The sequence below is a fragment of the Ostrinia nubilalis genome, chromosome Z, assembly GCF_963855985.1.
Source record: "Ostrinia nubilalis chromosome Z, ilOstNubi1.1, whole genome shotgun sequence".
Lineage (NCBI taxonomy): Eukaryota > Metazoa > Arthropoda > Insecta > Lepidoptera > Crambidae > Ostrinia > Ostrinia nubilalis.
In genome coordinates, this window is record NC_087119.1 from 26,855,523 (window position 1) to 26,874,005 (window position 18,483).

Below are 18,483 nucleotides of genomic sequence, written 5' to 3' on the forward strand. Positions count from 1 at the left end.
ACTCTATGAAAAAGCAGCTAAAGAACTGAGGGAAATGATAACAGAGAATGAGAACTACACATTTGAACAGAAACTGTCATCTTTATCTGCTAAAAGGTGTGATGATTACTCTTTATGGAAATTCACAAAGCAGTTCAAGAGACCACAACAATCAGTACCACCACTGAGAGCTCAGTCGGGAGCTTGGGCCAAAACTCCTAAAGAGAAAGCCGAGATCTTTGCTCAACATTTAAGTCAAGTGTTTGTACCAAACTCTTCAACAAGGAGTGATTTCGAAAAGGAGGTAAATGAATATCTCGAGAGCGATCAGCAGCTATCACCACCTATAAAACTTATAACACCAAGAGAACTACAAAGAGCAATAAGAATGTTGAGCAACAAAAAGGCTCCAGGATTTGACTTAATCACTGGTGAAATCCTTAAACATCTACCCAGAAAACCAGTCGTCTTCCTGACTATGCTGTTCAATGCCATAATGAGAATACAATACTTTCCTAGATTGTGGAGCGTCTCTCAAATATGCATGTTGCTGAAACCTGGAAAGGTGCCCACAGATCCGAGCTCATATAGGCCAATTAGTCTTTTGCCAGTACTATCAAAGTTATTTGAGAAAATATTCTTGCAAAGACTTAAACCAATATTAGAAGAAGAAGCCATAATACCAGATCACCAATTTGGGTTCAGGGAGCGACATAGCACAGTGGAACAAGTACATCGTATAGTGAACAAGATAAGACAATCACTGGAGCAGAAAGAATACTGTGCTGCGGTGTTCCTGGACATCCAGCAGGCATTCGATAGGGTTTGGCACAAAGGTCTTTTGTATAAGCTAAAAAGTTTTCTACCTAATTCATATTATATGGTGCTTAAGTCCTACCTACAAGACAGAAAGTTCCAAGTTAAATTTGGCGAAGAAGTATCCGTTCTGTATGATATTGGGGCGTCTGTGCCACAGGGATCTGTGCTCGGCCCTGTGCTATATTCTATATACACAGCGGACCTACCATGCACTACAGATGTAGTAACAGCGACATATGCAGATGACACCGCATGTCTTGCAAGTCATAAAGATCCGGCTTTGGCATCAGAAAAACTACAAAATCACCTGTATGAAATTGACGAATGGCTGGAAAAGTGGAGAATAAAGCCAAATGTTACTAAATCTCTACAAATAACGTTCACACTCCGCAAAGGAGACTGCCCAGCTGTAACGCTACGGGGGCAACAACTGCCTACAGAAAATTGTGTAAGATACCTGGGACTCCATCTAGACCGGAGGTTAACCTGGGCAACCCATATAAAAACAAAGAGAAAAGAAGCAGATTTACAATTTAAGAAGTTCTACTGGCTGATTGGGAGACAATCATCCCTCAGTTTAAACAACAAAATGCTGGTCTATAAATGCATAATAAAGCCTATATGGACTTATGGGATTCAACTCTGGGGATCTGCCAGTAATTCCAACCTTGAAATCCTCCAAAGGTTTCAGAATAAAACACTGAGGGCAATCTCAAATTCACCATGGTTCGCTAGAAATGTAGAGATACACGAGTACTTGGAGATGCCGACAGTCAGGGAGGAGGTGAGCAAATACTGTACCAAATATAAGGAAAGGCTAAAACATCACACAAACCAACTTGCTAGAGAAATTGTGGAACAAACACACAAGACCACCACAAGACTGAAAAGATGGCAAATATTACAGTTGGACCAAAGATGCTAGTGGCTTGGACTGAATATTGGAAGGCTGGACTAGATTGCTACGTGAATTACTAAAAACCGAGGGAGAGAATTTACTGGAATACCCCTCCTCATGAACACAAACAAAAAAGCAAGACAAAACATCTGATTATGACCTAAGTCGATTGCAGATATAAAAAGGGAAAAAAAAAAAAAAAAAAAAATTATTTGTGACATTCGTGTACAAAAATAAAACGCTATCAATAAAAAATACACTCTAAAAATATTTGTTTAATAATGCACGCGGCTGTACAAGACGGAGGTCGTCATTTGTGTGGTGAAATTAAAGCCAATTCTGCATGACAATGTTACTGTAAGGTTTGAGATGAGAGGCCCAGAGGAACGATCAAGGTGGGGCTTAGGCGCGGTGCAGTCCCGTACGCGCGGCACTCGCGACCAGCGGGTAATGCTGAGATCATGTACTCGCACAATGGAAACAGCTGCGAGCCAATAAAAGAGCCGATTGTGAAGATTTCTGAAGGACAAAGGGGTGAGACTCAACGACTTCTCAGTCTATAAAGGGTCATTTTTACCCGTGATACAAGTACTGTGTTACTATGCGGCGTATTAACGCCTCAGCTACCGGTTTGTTCTGGTGTCAGGTTGGCTGAGTCGTCCGCAAGTGTCGAGATGTGCCTCGCGTCTGGGAATGACCTGACTCTGCAGGGTGTCCAAGGAAATTGACCTTTTATTTACATAGGTGTAAGCGCTGATATGCAGCGAAAGAGTGGCGGCAATATCGGATTAATTAAAAAATCATGAATCTGATATTATCAAAGACTGTTCCATTTCCTTGTACACACTAAGACTTGTAAAGCCCGGTCTGTGAGCACGTAGAATTTTGTCCAATGACCCCCAGCTACCCATCCTTATCACTCGCGCGTAATTATATTGCTGTCGCGACTGTGCGACTGGCACCCGCAGTGAGTGTGCGAGCGCGATAGCAACATAATGACGCGCGAGCGATAAGCATGGGTAGCTTGGGGTCATTGGACAAAATCCTACGTGCTCACAGACCAGACTATAGTTATCCTAATGTCGTTAAACTATCCAGTATAGGCGCGAAATGTTCCGTGCCATCGGTCCGGGGCAGGCGTCGGGCGCCTACTTACCGTAGCCCTCGCCCTGCAGGAACAGGCGGAACGCCTCCGAGATCTTGGCCGGCTGCTCCTCCAGCACCATCCCGCAATCGGAGATCTGGAAACGCGGTGATATTTTCTTTTTATAACTAAAAACTCATTAACAAACTATAAGCCACGAAAGCCGAACGGTGAAGGTGTCGGACCGGCCGACTCGTGATCCAAGGAACGCTGGTTCAAATCCCACCACCGCTCGACTAGTGTGGTGAGCTCACTCGTGACACAAGCATATTTAGCTTAGTTCGAGGGGCTAACGGGGAAATTACTAATAATCTTTTAAAAAATACTTGAGGTGTAGATTAAGAAAGCCAATAGAAGCGACACATCTACGCCAGAAAGTAATTATCATATAGGAAAGTTTGCAAACCTAGTTACATTTGTTACATAAGAGTACCTACATCATAGATATACTCGTACATAAAATACTTACAAAACTGATAGTTTCTGATGATCCTCTACGTGTGCCTAGTAAATACAGGGAGACCAGGGAGTTGACGTTCAAAGCTAAAATTTAGATTCCTTACATCAAGGTATATCTAAATCACCCCCATGTATATTCTATGATTTTGCTTAGTTTAGGGAATAGAGTTGATTTTGTGATTTATCCTATTGTATGTTTTTAATTTTTTTTCCTCACTTTGGCAAGCATTTGTAGAGCTCGGACTAGCGTGCAATGCATATTCCCCACGATGCCAACCACGGTATTTACCACAGTTAAGCTTATGAACTCTATCTTGCTATGCTTATGACGCTATGTGCGGTGCGGCGGCCCAGTTACAGTATATTGGCTTATCGGATGCAACTAGTAGTCTCTCACGTTAAATCAGTGCCCTAAATGGGTTCGTTAATAACGCGATGAAATTCTGCAGCCTGATAACACATATTATACTGTGCTGGTGGTTAGTGAAAACTAATGTTCAGCAGTGAATAAATATTGATGCATGCATGTTTTTGATTAATTTGATTGATGTTGTCAAACCATGCTCGAGCAATCCTGGTATTGATGGACAGCCTTGAGTTTAGTGGTTTGGTCACTCGTGGATTGTATGAGGAGGAATGTCTCCTGGTGATGCGACACGGGCGCCGTGATGCGACACGGGCGCCGTGATGCGACACGGGCGCCGTGATGCGACACGGGCGCCGTGATGCGACACGGGCGCCGTGTTGCGACACGGGCGCCGTGATGCGACACGGGCGCCGTGATGCGACACGGGCGCCGTGATGCGACACGGGCGCCGTGATGCGACACGGGCGCCGTGATGCGACACGGGCGCCGTGATGCGACACGGGTAGGGCATGGATACCCACTGTCGCCGACACGGGCGCCGTGATGCGACACGGGCGCCGTGATGCGACACGAGCGCCGTGATGCGACACGGGCGCCGTGACGTGACACGAGCGCCGTGATGCGACACGGGCGCCGTGATGCGACACGGGCGCCGTGATGTGACACGGGCGCCGTGATGCGACACGCGCGCCGTGACGTGACACGGGCGCCGTGATTTGACACGGGCGCCGTGATGTGACACGGGCGCCGTGATGTGACATGAGCGCCGTGATGTGTCACGAGCGCCGTGATGTGACACGGGCGCCGTGATGTGACACGAGCGCCGTGATGTGACACGAGCGCCGTGATGTGACGCCGTGATGTGACACGGGCGCCGTGATGCGACACGGGCGCCGTGATGTGACACGGGCGCCGTGTCCGGGACGGGTCCGGGAGCGTACCTTCATCCAGGTGGAGGTGGAGGGCGCCAGGCGCGCGTTGAAGGCGACGGTGTCCTCCTGGTGCGGCGACAGCGCGCCGTGATGTGACACGGGCGCCGTGATGCGACACGGGCGCCGTGATGCGACACGGGCGCCGTGATGCGACACGGGTCCGGGGAGCGTACCTTCATCCAGGTGGAGGTGGAGGGTGCCAGGCGCGCGTTGAAGGCGACCGTGTCCTCCTGATGCGGCGACAGCGCGCCGGTGATGTTAAGCACGGGCGGGCGCAGGGTGTCGGCGTCGCGGCCGATGCCGAGGTCCGAGCGGCGCGCGTAGGCGTCGATGAGCAGCGACAGGTTGGTGGGGTTGACGTTGCGCGTGAAGTACATGCGGTACATCTGAGCCAGGTCGTGGTTGCGCTCGTCAGGGAACTGCAAAGTGCAGAGCCAGAGTCAATGACAGAAGCACGCTCTGCTGTGAACGGGACTCATGTGTAAACCGTTTACGGTACAGCGTTTACAGTAAACGCTAATGTTGGGTAATAAATTAACTGTACAAGATAAAACAGTAACAAGATTTAATTAAAAAAAGAATGAATTTATTGCCTTCAAACCATTGATATAAAATGTTTTTATCATCCCAGTTAAGTTAGTATCATTTCGGAAATGTACTTTTTATACGGTACAAGTAACACTTTATACTTGTACACCACATTAACTGAAAATCACGGCAAACACAAATCTAAATGTCCAGTTATACTCGGCTTTGGTGTTATTACGCATTGTAATAAGTCCGTTCTTAAATCAAAATATGGTTTGCTTTAAATATTTTCCCGTTCAAGCTGATACCTAAAGCAAATAAAGGGTGATTTAGTCATTTTTGCCCGCTTGATTTTGCTCATTTCCATGTCCCCTTTTGGGCTAATATAAGTAAAGAGGCTAAGATCATAAATACCTAATATTATAACGTCTCTACATTATTCAGGACGAATCAAAACTTGTCTACTGCAACGTAGAAGCTAACATTATTTTTGCATTCAATACGAGAACGCGATTGCTAAATCAAATTGACTTTCGTTCGTACCCCACCTGCGAAACACCACCCCGCGCTGAGTCGACGATCAAAAGCCCTCTATCGGCACAGAATAAGTAATAGTACAGGTACAGAAGGATTACTCCGCAAGACGATTTAAATAAATGCGAGTCTTGCTACGACGCGATACAGTGGAATTCAGCTCGCACAGCACTACGTACCTACAATTTTATTCACCTACAAGTTTTGTCTCTTTCTATCGCGTGCCTCTGAACTCTTCTTACGCTGTTAGGGTTGCTGTCTAGTGAAAAAATAATTAATCTTCTTATTTGTAATGAGGTACGTATATGTAGGTAAGTATGCATTCATTTTGGAAAACCTTGGGAGAGGCCTTTGTCCAGCAGTGGACGTCATTTGGCTGAAACGAACGAACGCATTCTGAGCAGTACTCATAGTAGGTTAGGTTCCTATACTATCCTAAGAATTATTGATTACCTACATGGCCAACATACCTTTCAGCATCTTTGGGAAGCGAAAAAAAAAAGATAAATCCGGTAGATTTCTTTTCGAATTTAAACACCCGAACGCCGCACAATATTTCTTTCTCTTTATGTCCATTTTTAAATAAAACTTCGATCATAGAATTCTAATCATACTACAACGCACGCCAGCGTCCTGACGGGCGCGCGCGTGACACTCGACTGTTATAATACCCGCCGGCGGGGCGCTTCGCTGTAGGTAATTATCGGATGTACCGCGCGGAGTGAGCCAGGCCTGCTATCGGGTGATAGAGGGTTTACAACGCCGGACTGAAACTCCGCATCCGCTAGATGGCACTGTTCTGATTTAGCACGCGGTATCGTTTGATTTTTTCCAAACTTATACTCTGGCCATTATCAATAGCGAGACCTATATATACTTCGGCGGCAAACAACGACGACCATATTTTTCAAATAATTTTTGGAGGCTAGCACGAGTGTTAAATACTCGACTAATGCTAGTCTAAGAATATAATATTGACATCGCTCTATGATGTCGGTAACGAGCATGAGTCTTGTGCGATTTTTATAGCGCGTTACTAAGGCTGGGTTGCACCACCTAACTTTAACGGTAACTATGACGATAACCGGTGCGTTTTGTATGGAGTACAAAAACACCGGTTATCGTTATAGTGTATTCAAAGTTAGGTGGTGCAACTCAGCCTAAGTAGGTATTACTAAATAAGCTTTAATTAATTTTGTGACACTATTTAATAAAAATATTTCATCAAAGAATTACATTTTCAATTAAAACTGCTGTATAATGGGAAAATTGAATATTTGTCATTTTTGTAATATCAATATTTAAAATGTTTATTTAAATTTTACTATTCTTGACTATCGAAAATAAAGGTATAAAATAACGTTATTAGACCGATTTGTATGAAAATTAAAATGAAGATATCAATTTTCTGACTTCACCTACCATTTATATTATATGCCCATGTTAACATGGGCTAGTGTCGGCTCATATTATACCCATTTACCTAACAATCTGTTTTATCCTTATATGATTTCAATTTGATAAGAACATAGAATAGAATATCGAATTATGTATCCTTAACGTAATTTTGGCCTACTAAAGTAACCCCCAACAACTTAATAACTTCCCATGTAGTTACGTTACAAAATATTTCATAATAGAGAGATCTATTCATCAGTCGGCCGTTTGGTGTAGTGGTTCGAAACGGACTACTATTCCGGAGGCAGCGGGTTCGATTCCCGCACAGTACAATTTTTGATTTGATTTGATTTAAGGTAGGTATCTAGTTGCTTGTTATGTATAATATATTAATATTTTACCACAGCGCAATCAGCTCCCAAGCTAAATTTTGTCTTAAACGGTATAAACATATTCGTACCTAAATACCAACTTTCTTCTATGAGTAGTAATAAAGTTGCGTACGAGTGGGAGAGGCAATAACGCGAAGTAGCCAAAAACTATGCCATCCTGGGCAGACAGTGTACATTACTCCTGCTGAGCCCCGATTACGGTAATTTTTAACGTCTCCAATCCAGACGCGTTTCTGATTCTGCAATACGATTGGTCAAAACAGCTGACGTACGCCAGCGTAAACAGCGTACGTCAGCTGTTTTGACCAATCGTATCGCAGAATCGATGAAGCGTGTCTGGATTGTAGACGTTAAAAGTTACCGTAATCGGGGCTCTGAACATATACCCTTAACAAAAGGCGGGCTTTTTGGAGCACTGAGCACTGCAGCTCGTGCGAGCTATAAAGGCGGTGGGGACAGTAAGCTCAGTTAAAATGGAGTGAAGTTTTTTTTTGTCCACATCGAGGAAGCTCTTGGCCTGTATCTCACCTGATGGTAAGTGACGATCAGGCCGAAGGTGGAAGCGAGCTTCACCCGGAATCCTCAACCACGGAGGAACTGGCTATCTTACCTCTAACTGCCGGAATACAACAATGCTGTTAACATTGTTGTTAAGGCGACAGACTTAGGTAAGATGGTGGTAGCTAGCCTGGCGGACTTAGAATAATGTTAAAGTAATGTTTATTTCTCATCAACAAAACCTACCTATGTATAGTACTAAAGTAGTTCTGATTTACTGATGATGATGATGAAACGCGCTCCAACGCCTAATACTCTTCATCATCATCAACATCATCATCATTTCAGCCACAGGACGTCCACTGCTGAACATAGGCCTCCCCCAATGATTTCCACAATAGCCGGTTGGTGGCGGCGCTGTATCCAGCGCCTTCCCGCTACCTTTATAAGGTCGTCGGTCCATCTTGTGGATGGACGTCCTAAGCTGCGCTTTCCGGTACGTGGCCTCCACTCCAGAACCTTGCTGCCCCATCGGCCGTCAGTTCTGCGTACTATGTGCCCTACCCATTGCAACTCCAGCTTATTGGAATAAGGATACTGTATCTCTCCACTGCCCGGTAGCATTGTAGTGTTTGCACGTTTTTGCAATAACAGCGCATGCAGAAGACATTTTGGGTTCATGCAGAATAAATTTACGATGCGATGCATTTTTTGCGGGGTCGCTACATTTTCTGGGATAGCCTTTCATTAGTTTTTTAATTTTTGTTGGTTGCGCCATTTGCTATGCAAGCACATGTGGAATGGTCATTCTTTTCTTTTAATAGTTAACACTCAATAGGCGTACTATGTTTATCTTACTTAACCACTATGTAATAAATGTGACGTGTGTTTACAGCTCTTGCCATCATACATAATCCTTCTCTATTTGTGCGGGCTACAACAACTAAGGATAACCCACGTCAGACTGTGACATATTATTATACGAGTAACAGCAGTTAATTAGTAAGTACAATGCGAATTACCTTGTTCGACTAGATCTTTATTTAGGGAGTAATGCCTATTTTCACCATCAATCCCTAATTTTTAAGTGACCCCTATGAAAACTAAATTCCTGTTATGTGTTACCATAGGGCTCACTTAAAAATTAGGGATTGATGGTGAAAACGGGCATAAGACACTCAAGCGTACACTAAAGTTGTCTGTTTTAAACATGCATTTTTTTTTCTTAATTTACATAGACGAGTTGATAATTTAAATGAGTGTTTTAACTTACAGAGTACGAGTATACTTTGAAGTTAGACTCTTTTTAAGAATGACAGTAAATAAGCATATTCTAAAAAGTGTAAAAGGATTTCAAACGGCCCTCAAAGCGTTGAGCGCAAATGAAATAAAAATCTTGGTGAAGAGTCAATTATACTCCTCCGCTGTTTACTTTTTGTACGGCGAGTATCGTTAACCAACGCTGAAGTTAAAAAACGTTTTTTCATGTTTGCGCTTATTAAGCACCGCTTAAACTATCCAAAGTGCCTTTTATAGCGTTCTTCAAACACAAACATGGCGCTGGAGGTTAAAAATAAACGATGTTGATATACTGCGGGCTGAAAAGTGTTGCTTCTTAAATTCTCTTCATTGAGCAGATAATTGTATAGAGCGGAATAAATGGCGCTTTGTGAGCTCGAACGTTGCTAGGGTTTACAAACATCCATCAATGACAACGTAACAGATATTTTTTTTTTACAATAAGCTATGCTGAAAGAATGTGAACTGAACATTTTTGGTTATCATTTATTGTTAGAGATTTTCTCTTAACTGTAGGCGTAAAAAATAATCTTCCTTTGAAAATGTTTTAATATTTACAGGTTGAAATGAAATTGTTTATTGATGTCAATACAATTAACTTCTGTTATTTGCGTAATGAAGAATTAATTGCAATTGTGTAAAAGTGCTTTTTAAAAGCCTATTTGCAAAAATAAATGAGTTTTATGAGTTTTTTATGAGTTTTTACAAGCAATGCACTGCAAATGAATCAAAATAAAGGTAATAAAGTCGTCGCCTCAAGAACGTTTTGTGCATCGGCCCGGTTATTGACCGCTCTTGGAAGCTCTTGATTTACTTAATAGGTACATCAGTTATTTGGTTTATTAATAACAATTGCACTGGAAACGCTTTCGTGAATTGTGACATAACATGTATCACTTTCATGTTCGATATCGTATTCAAATTGTTCACAAAATTATAATGCACGCAATTTTGACTAAAATATAATAATAATTCGCATTTTTAAACATAAAATAAGTATAGCCAATTGTTCGCGATAATAAAATATAAAACATCGCACAGCCACAATTTGGGTTATATCAAAAATGTCGCGGAGCACACAATAAGAATCATTGATTCAATCGCGTTAGCAGAATCACACGCAGATGGAGACAGCACTTTGTACTTGGTGAATAACCAACGTAAGACTTTTTGTAACCTATTTTACAACTCGAAGAATATTAAAAATAATACATGTGGCGACATCTACGATACGCCACTAAAAACTGTGTGCCAACAGATGGCGCTGTTACAACTTCACTATGGCACACACTACCGCGCGTATAATCCTGCATCGCGGTGTCGAAGTTTTCTGCCCTGCCCAGCATACACGAGTATAGGAAAACCAAGATGGTGTAAATTGGACCTTGGTCCCCGAGCAAAACACCCGCTCGGAAGGAAGCACTAACACATTAGCTTCCTTATTGTGGGGGAAATGGTTACCTAAAAAATTGAGAGAAAGAACTAAAAATCTTTTTCTGAAAACCGCCGCATGATTCCATCATAGCCCTATACCTACAAGCTTGGCACTGATGAGCTCGCTGCTCAAACCTGCATTGCACTGCATTCATCAGATGCACTCTTTTTCTTTTCGCGTTTGAATTGTTGCTACGAGATAATGAGGCCCAATTAAAAACGCCCGTTCTCGAACAAGCGCCTTTGTTTTAACCCTCTCTGTTATTCTGCACGGTATTCTAAGGTGGATACAACGTTGCTTGTATGTAGCTGACTAATTTGCGGTATTGGAGAACGATCTTTATATCGTTGTACACAAGATTATGGGGAAAGGTAAGCAGATTTGTTTTCAGCGTTCGGTTTTTCTTGTTGTCGTAATTAGTATTCTGTGGTTAGCCACTGAAACCACGCTCTGCGTTGAGAATGTTTTCATATGACGATGGAAAACGGACACAATGTTGTAAGAGTGAGTAAACGATGAATGAATGAACTAAGTGGACCCGTTTGTAAATTAAATAATTTAACTACTAATACTACTATGTTCTCTATCAGTGGCTTATCCCAAGCGGATTATGGTTTACTTGCTCTAGAAAGCAGGTGGTTCCCCATACAAACTTTCATACTTAATCACACCCTTACAATTTCTGCAATTAATCTATCTATTCTTCCAAGTCCAATCTATCCATATACCAGGTCAATATCAAAGTTTTGCAATAATTTAAGCTGAAAATTTTGAGTAAAAGTGATTTTACTAACAGCGCATAGTACCCACCGTATTTTAATGCGTTCGTGGAAAGAACGAGATTAATTTAATTAATCCACGTTCCGTACATTTTCCGATCCTTCATTCCGGTTTTCCGATAAAATCATAACAAATTTGATGAATGATGCACGTAATTAAATTTCCGATACATCACTGAAATACCTGAAGTGCTTCCATGCATTAATATTTTATATTCTACTAGCAACACGCTCAGGATTTTATCCGTGTGAAGCTTAAAATTGTAAAATGGTTACTGACTGACTGACATTGTTGGCGATCGTAGGTGCGAATCGGAGAAAAACGAACGTTTGTATGAAATCGCGTTTATTCTTAGGTTTTACAACTGTGGCGGCGTGCGGTAGGTACCGCTCGTGGATCGTTTTGAACTGGACGGTTCATTCTCAACTGTCGCTTATGACAGGCAGAAATAGGGCCACAAAATACCCTCCAATATTTAATAAAAACAAACTTATAACTACCGCAGTTTTACATACATTTGCGTGATATGGGTTTAAGCAATGAATACACTGAGAAACAATACAAATTAACACTTAAAAATAATATTATGAACGCGTCGCTAACAGACATAGTGATCTCACACAGCCCAAACCACTGGACGGATCGGGCTGAAATTTGTATGTTATGACGTAAGCATCCGCTAAGAAAGGATTTTACGAAACTCCACCCCTAAAGGGGTAAAACGGGATCCATGCGTACAAAGTCGCGGGCAGCTGCTAGTCATCTACATTACTATACCTACCTACTGTAGACATTATATCCAAATCAATAGCTACTTGTATGGCAGAAAGTGGCTAACTACTCTAACTAAAAGTCTGTTTTATTCTCTGCAAAAGTAAATCCTAATTAGATTGTGAAGAAGCTATATTGATGTAACTAAGTGGAGACTAATGGAGCTATTAGGAAAAAGGGAAAAATGTTTCCGACTGGAACGATTCCCGTTGTCAGTACGGTTACTGGAACGATTCCCTTGCAGTTGTCAGTACGGTTACGGCTAATGAGGGGGGCCAATTAGAACTGACTCTTTGTTGCTAGTCTCTCTTTTCTAGCTTGGAAACTAGATTGTTGGCTTAGACTTGGCTTTGGATCTGATTAATAAGGTCAGTGTATATTCCGAATACCTACAATAGAATATTGTTTGTCTTTGTAGGTAGGTATGTCATGTTGAGAGCTAGTTACATCTTTTCGCTCATGAACCTGTGTATCTGTAAGTAGATAATATCTTTCTATGGAAAATATATGAGATAGGGAGGGGATTCGATACTACATGAGCAATAACGACAAGCGGTATGTCATGTCACGAACGAGATTCCCCAAGAAAAGTAGCCCCAAACTAGGGATGTTACGGATATGTAGTTTCGGTTATGGATACGGTTACAGATATTGGAATAATATTATACCAGTTTCGGTTACGGTTACGGATATCAGTCTGTGCTAAGTATAGATTCCAATAGTTGTCCAACACAGTTCATGCCTTAAGAATAGAATGGGTACAGAAGAGATTTCTTTGGCATCTGTCACCTTCTTTTGGTCCCACAAAAAAGCTTTTATCTTATGGGAAAAAACTCATGCACTTCAAAGTGCAATAATAAAAATCAGCGTAGGGACTTACTTGACTCTGCCTACATCCGAAACTATCCGAAACCTTTGAATCGGTTATGGTTACGGTTACGGATATCCATAACATCCCTGCCCCAAACCTTTCCGATGACGTATAGCTTATTGTTATTGGTTCGTTTATCCGTTTGACCGCCCGTTTCAACTATTTATCAGCTCAAAGCCAGCTGAAGTCGGTCCAGCCATTACCGAAGTTAGCTGAGCCGAAGCTGACAGTTTTTGAAATGGCTATTTTGGGGTTTAGAAACGCAAATAACAATAATAGTGAAAATATCTAGCAATAGAGAGATACATATTTCTATTTCATTTACAAGTTTTAGATACTTGTAGTCACATCCATGTGATTGAATTCATGCATACGTATTTACGACCGCGACTCTGCCCAGTCCGGTTCTCATACATAGGTACTACGGTCATTCTCACGATTAGGCGTTCTCAGCCTAATTACCATATCATTTTTGAAATTTGGCTTAATTGACTTAAACGCATTTAAATATGAAACACATGAAAAGTACGAATTTAACAATCGTTAAGGCGTCAAATTATTCCAAGCGGTTTTCGCGTAAATGAGACCCAAAAATTTTATGGTCACGGTAATTAGATAAGGCTAATACTTAATCTAACGGTAATTAGAAAAAATATGTAAAATAGCAAGAAAACAATCTCTTGCATTGATAAATTTGTATATAAATATTAGCGTCATAAAAACGCTGTAGGTACACTTAATAACCCTTTGAAAAAGGAAAACACTCATTTCTATTATTTATTGTATCAAGATATTTTCAGTATACTGCAATAATCGAGGCTATAACAGAAACACTTAGTTTCGGGCAGAAGGGGGCTACGTGTCACATTTTTTCATCAGAATCTTAATCATCATTTATTTGATTTCAATGTGGTACAAACGATTTAACGTACAGATAATGGATCAGGAGATCTCACAAATTTGATTTTTCGGATATGCATATTTTATATCGAAAAATTAATTAATGATTTAAGTGATTTTTCCTCTTTTTAATCTATCTGCGATCAGCCATCACCCATTATCAGATTAAATTGAATTTGTAATAATGACAATTCAATTTGTCACCTCGATTCTTTTACAATAAGTTTTCAGATTGATGCTATTCGCTTTCTCCTGAGCCTAAATGCAGAATTCTTAGAATTTAGAAGGGATGCAGCAAATAGATTGCATGAAGGTCTAGTCTTTGGTTGTAAGCTTTACAGGATTTTCCACACCCTCTTTGACGTTTGGTATCACTTCAGTGGACTTTGTAAACCAAGGTGCACAGCTCAAGATTTTTAAAACTTTATTTTGAAAACGTTAAAGTATTTCTACATTTGCGAGGCTAAGTCGATGCCATGTCTACATGGGTTTTAGGATCCATTTGTATTTAGTTTGTTCTCCAAGCTTCTTCTGTCCAGTACCCATTGCATATCACGAAGTTTTTTCTATGCATAACAAAGCAGGTAGGATGCAGTTTAGGATGGTACAAAGTGCCTATACACTGTTGCCTTGAAGAGTCCCATTGTCTGTTGATTTGTTCTCTTTTGTTCTTAATGTGATCACGCCAGGTAAGTGTTACTGTTGGAAAATCTCATCTTCTTAGGGCAAAGGTATTATGGATAGATGTTAATGGTATTATATTAGAATTAATTAATGATTTAAGATGTTAATATCAATTATACTAATAGTAAAAATAAATATCTGGTACGAGACATGTTTCATTCAGGGGTGACATCTCCTGGCCATCAGAAAGCCCCGATTTCACTCCAGGTAACTTCTTTTTGTGGGGTCACCTTAGGGGTTAAAATATACTCTTAAATCCAACAACCATGCAGCAACTGAAGCTGAACATTTGTCATGAAATCGAATCTATTTCGAGGTTACTCTAACGAAAGTTTTTTAAAATTTTGATTGTCAGATTGGAAGAAAAGTCCGTACAGTTGTTATGCGAAAGTCTTGGTATATTTCATATTTTATCATCATACTTATTCAATCGTGAGTGCAATTTGTAGGTAATAATTTCATACAACGGTGATTATAAATATACGGTAATTAGTACATGGAAATTATAAAACGATAGTTTTTCTTCAAAATCTCCAAAATCTTCAGCGTATGCAAATACTGTCTTACTACAACGTATGAAGGCCAAAGTACTGAATCTATTTAAATTAACAACGTGGATCTACCTTCAAAAATCGAGTATAAAAATAAGGACATGGTAAATAGAAAAATTGAAAACCAAAGATATGGTAATTATACTCTTACGCAATTCATCGACGGTACGCCAACGCAATAGACGTCTACTTGCTAACAGGTCTTAGAACTAACTAAGGGCTCGCGCCGCGCGCGTAAATGATGTGTCAAATATTATTATTTAGGCTTGTGTGCCCAAAAACAGAAAACGTCACGGGAATTAGGACTTTCGCTCGGACAAGCAGTTTTTTAATTCTAATTATTTACAGAATGGTTCTATTGAATAGATATTTTGCTATGCGTAAGACAATCTTTTGTACTCTTTAAAATGTTGAACGGAGTAAACCAAATCTATACGACATAAAAATTACAGCCAAGTTTTAACATTAAGTCGGTGTGCGGACGCGTAACGGTAATTAGAGAACAGAGGTTCATGAAATTAATTAAGTCACAAATACTTAAAATAGAGGCCTATGATTTAATGCACAACTGGATGGGGTTGTTAAGTAACATATAAAAATAATTGCATGCCTCTAATTTGTCATTTTTAACGATTTAACAGCCCGGACATGCAAAAACTAGCTCATCTGAGAATGGCCGACTAGTGTACCTTCTTGGGCACGGTCGATACTCGTACCATTATTTGTTCAGTAAGAGGACAGCATCTATCTGCGGCGGCATTACTCCGAAACACGAATTCAATTAAGTCCTGCATTTGGATCGCTCCAGCTGTCTTACTCCAGGGGATTGTATTATGTATTAAAAGCAATACTATCACGTGCTAGATCCTGCAGTTTTTACTCTTGGCCTGCATTTTATCTGATGGAAAGTGATGATCAGGCTAAAGGTAGAAGCGAGCTTCACCCAGAATCATCAACCACAGAAAAGCTGCTCATAACATTGTTATAATGGCGAAAGACTTATCAAAGATGGTGGTAGCTAGCCTAGATATCATGTTTTCAAGGACTCGGGCCACAGTCTGAGACGCGATAGCAACAAACCAGTCGGTATAATACAAATCAGATCGCGACCCCTCTACAACGATCGCGCAGTGATCCAAGGTCGCGCAAACAATAATGATCTGTGGCATGAAGGGTTAAATAACCAGAAATTTGTCTTACAACGGTCGAATCAGATAATACAGGTAGCTGGTTCCCATTCAAATTGGATTCCAGGTGGCCAGACTTTCAATCAAACTAGTACATCGGCAGATTGTACCGACGATTGTGGCGTCATTTGAGACAGTTGTTCCCGATTTGAAGCTTTTATAAAAGTGTGAAAAAACTTCATTCATTTCGTAAAATGCATAATGTATCTACTTCCAACTATGTATTGTGTGTTGAAGGGAACGAAAAACTGTAAATATAGTTTTATAATTATTTCTAAGATCCACGATGACCTAACCACTGTAAAGGAAAACCTTCATAATGTCTTTCTCTACGTCACGTTATTTACACAGGATGTGGGGGCATGATGGCGGGCAGTAAAATTACGCAACTGTCCCAAAGTATTACCAAATAAATAGTCCTTCGATATTAAACACTGCGGCTTGTCGTCTCAAACTAAGCTGCCTTACTACTCGTATAGATAGCTGGTAAATTATATAAAGAACTAATGATATACCTACTCGCACATCCATTATTCTTTTCGTAAAGAAATTGTTATGGTTTTCACACTTTAAGCACGAGCCGGTGAATATTTTACCTACTTTACAAAAGACGTTTCGTTCACGTTTACTTAATTTAAATAAATAAATATCCTTGGATATTTTACATTGCGCCGCTAGCCCCAAACAAGCAAAGCTTGTGCTATGGGTACTAGACAACGGATATAATTATAAAACATACGTGAATACTTCTTTTTTCTTAATACATACATTGTCATACATAATAAACTACATAGAAAACATCCAGACCCGTCACAGAAATTCAAATTCAACATTTGAATTTCTGCCCGGCCGGAAATCGAACCCGGGACCTCTCGGCACAGTAGTCAGTTCTGAACCACGTCCGTTCTGTCAATGCACGGGTGGGACAGTTCAGTGTATTGAATTTTTGATCAAATGTGATCACAGTATCATAGACAGTACCTTTGAACTAGAACTAATCAGAAACAGAACAGCAGAGCGTGGCTTAAAAACTACAAAAGCTAACAAACTCGGGATTACTATTGAAACGCCGGGATCTCCGAGCCCGTTTAATCCCGGAGCCGGCAAGGCTCAGGAGCAGCTAGTTCAAATCAGCGATGCGATATCGGTCGAGCGATAGTGCTGGGGTTATGTCGAGGTTTACATCGAGGTCTAAGGGCTTGTTATATCTTTACATAGTATAAAATAAAGTCGTTCCGGCTGTCTGTACGATTAGATCTTTACAACAGATTTTAATGCGGTTTTTAGTGATCCAAGAGAAAAGGTTTTTATGCATAAATTACATAACCATAGTCATTGATAATATCGAGAATGCTGACATCTTACCCAAAATGATCGGTAGTATACAAGTATTTAATCAATTTCTAAGTCATTATTTTCCACATAAGAATACCGGCTTATTGCTCAAAAGCACTATTCAACTACTACCTATACAAGTAGAAATCAGTAAAGATATTGGTTAAAATATTTTATCGATATTATGATGCGAAATAAAACTGGACATCTCTATTGCAAATGTGATTACGAAAGAAAGGCTTGAAATCATCTCAATTTCATGTTATTTCGCGTTCGCTCTGTTTTTCTAATAGTAGCGACTTTACCATGTTTCAGATTCTTCCCGGGGGAGCGTCGTTTAATATTTTTGTATTGTTGTTGTCCCGTTAAGGAAAATGTTTAACGGATGTTTGTATGTTTATGTTTCTCGTAAAAATACTAATAGGGACAAGTACGAGTAATTTACAATTAGATTTTTATTTTTAACGTTAGCTGGCGCCTAGCATACTTATAGTAGGTACGTGGGTGTTTACTAAAATTATTAAAAATAGACACACCTACCTACATTCAAATCGGTTATGATATAAAATAAATAACACAGATAAAGCCTGGTGGGCACGTAGAATCCCGTCCAATGACCCCAAGCTACCCATCCTTATCGCTCGCGCGTAATTATATTGCTGTCACGACTGTGCGACGCGCGCCCGCAGTGAGTGTGCGAGCGCGACAGCAACATAATTACG

At 40.6% G+C, this 18,483-nt stretch overlaps 1 protein-coding gene across 8 annotated transcripts in view; it reads right to left on the reverse strand.

Annotated features, from left to right (window-relative positions):
• LOC135086962 (protein NDRG3) overlaps positions 1-18,483 on the reverse strand; it is a 182,108-nt gene that overhangs the window by 8,615 nt on the left and 155,010 nt on the right. For all 8 annotated transcript variants that reach the window (XM_063981808.1, XM_063981802.1, XM_063981806.1 and 5 more), the window contains 2 exons: positions 4,772-5,017; positions 2,853-2,937 (listed from right to left, as the gene is read on the reverse strand). In XM_063981808.1, coding sequence (XP_063837878.1) covers positions 2,853-2,937; positions 4,772-5,017 — 331 coding nt within the window. The remainder of the gene's footprint in view (positions 1-2,852; positions 2,938-4,771; positions 5,018-18,483) is intronic.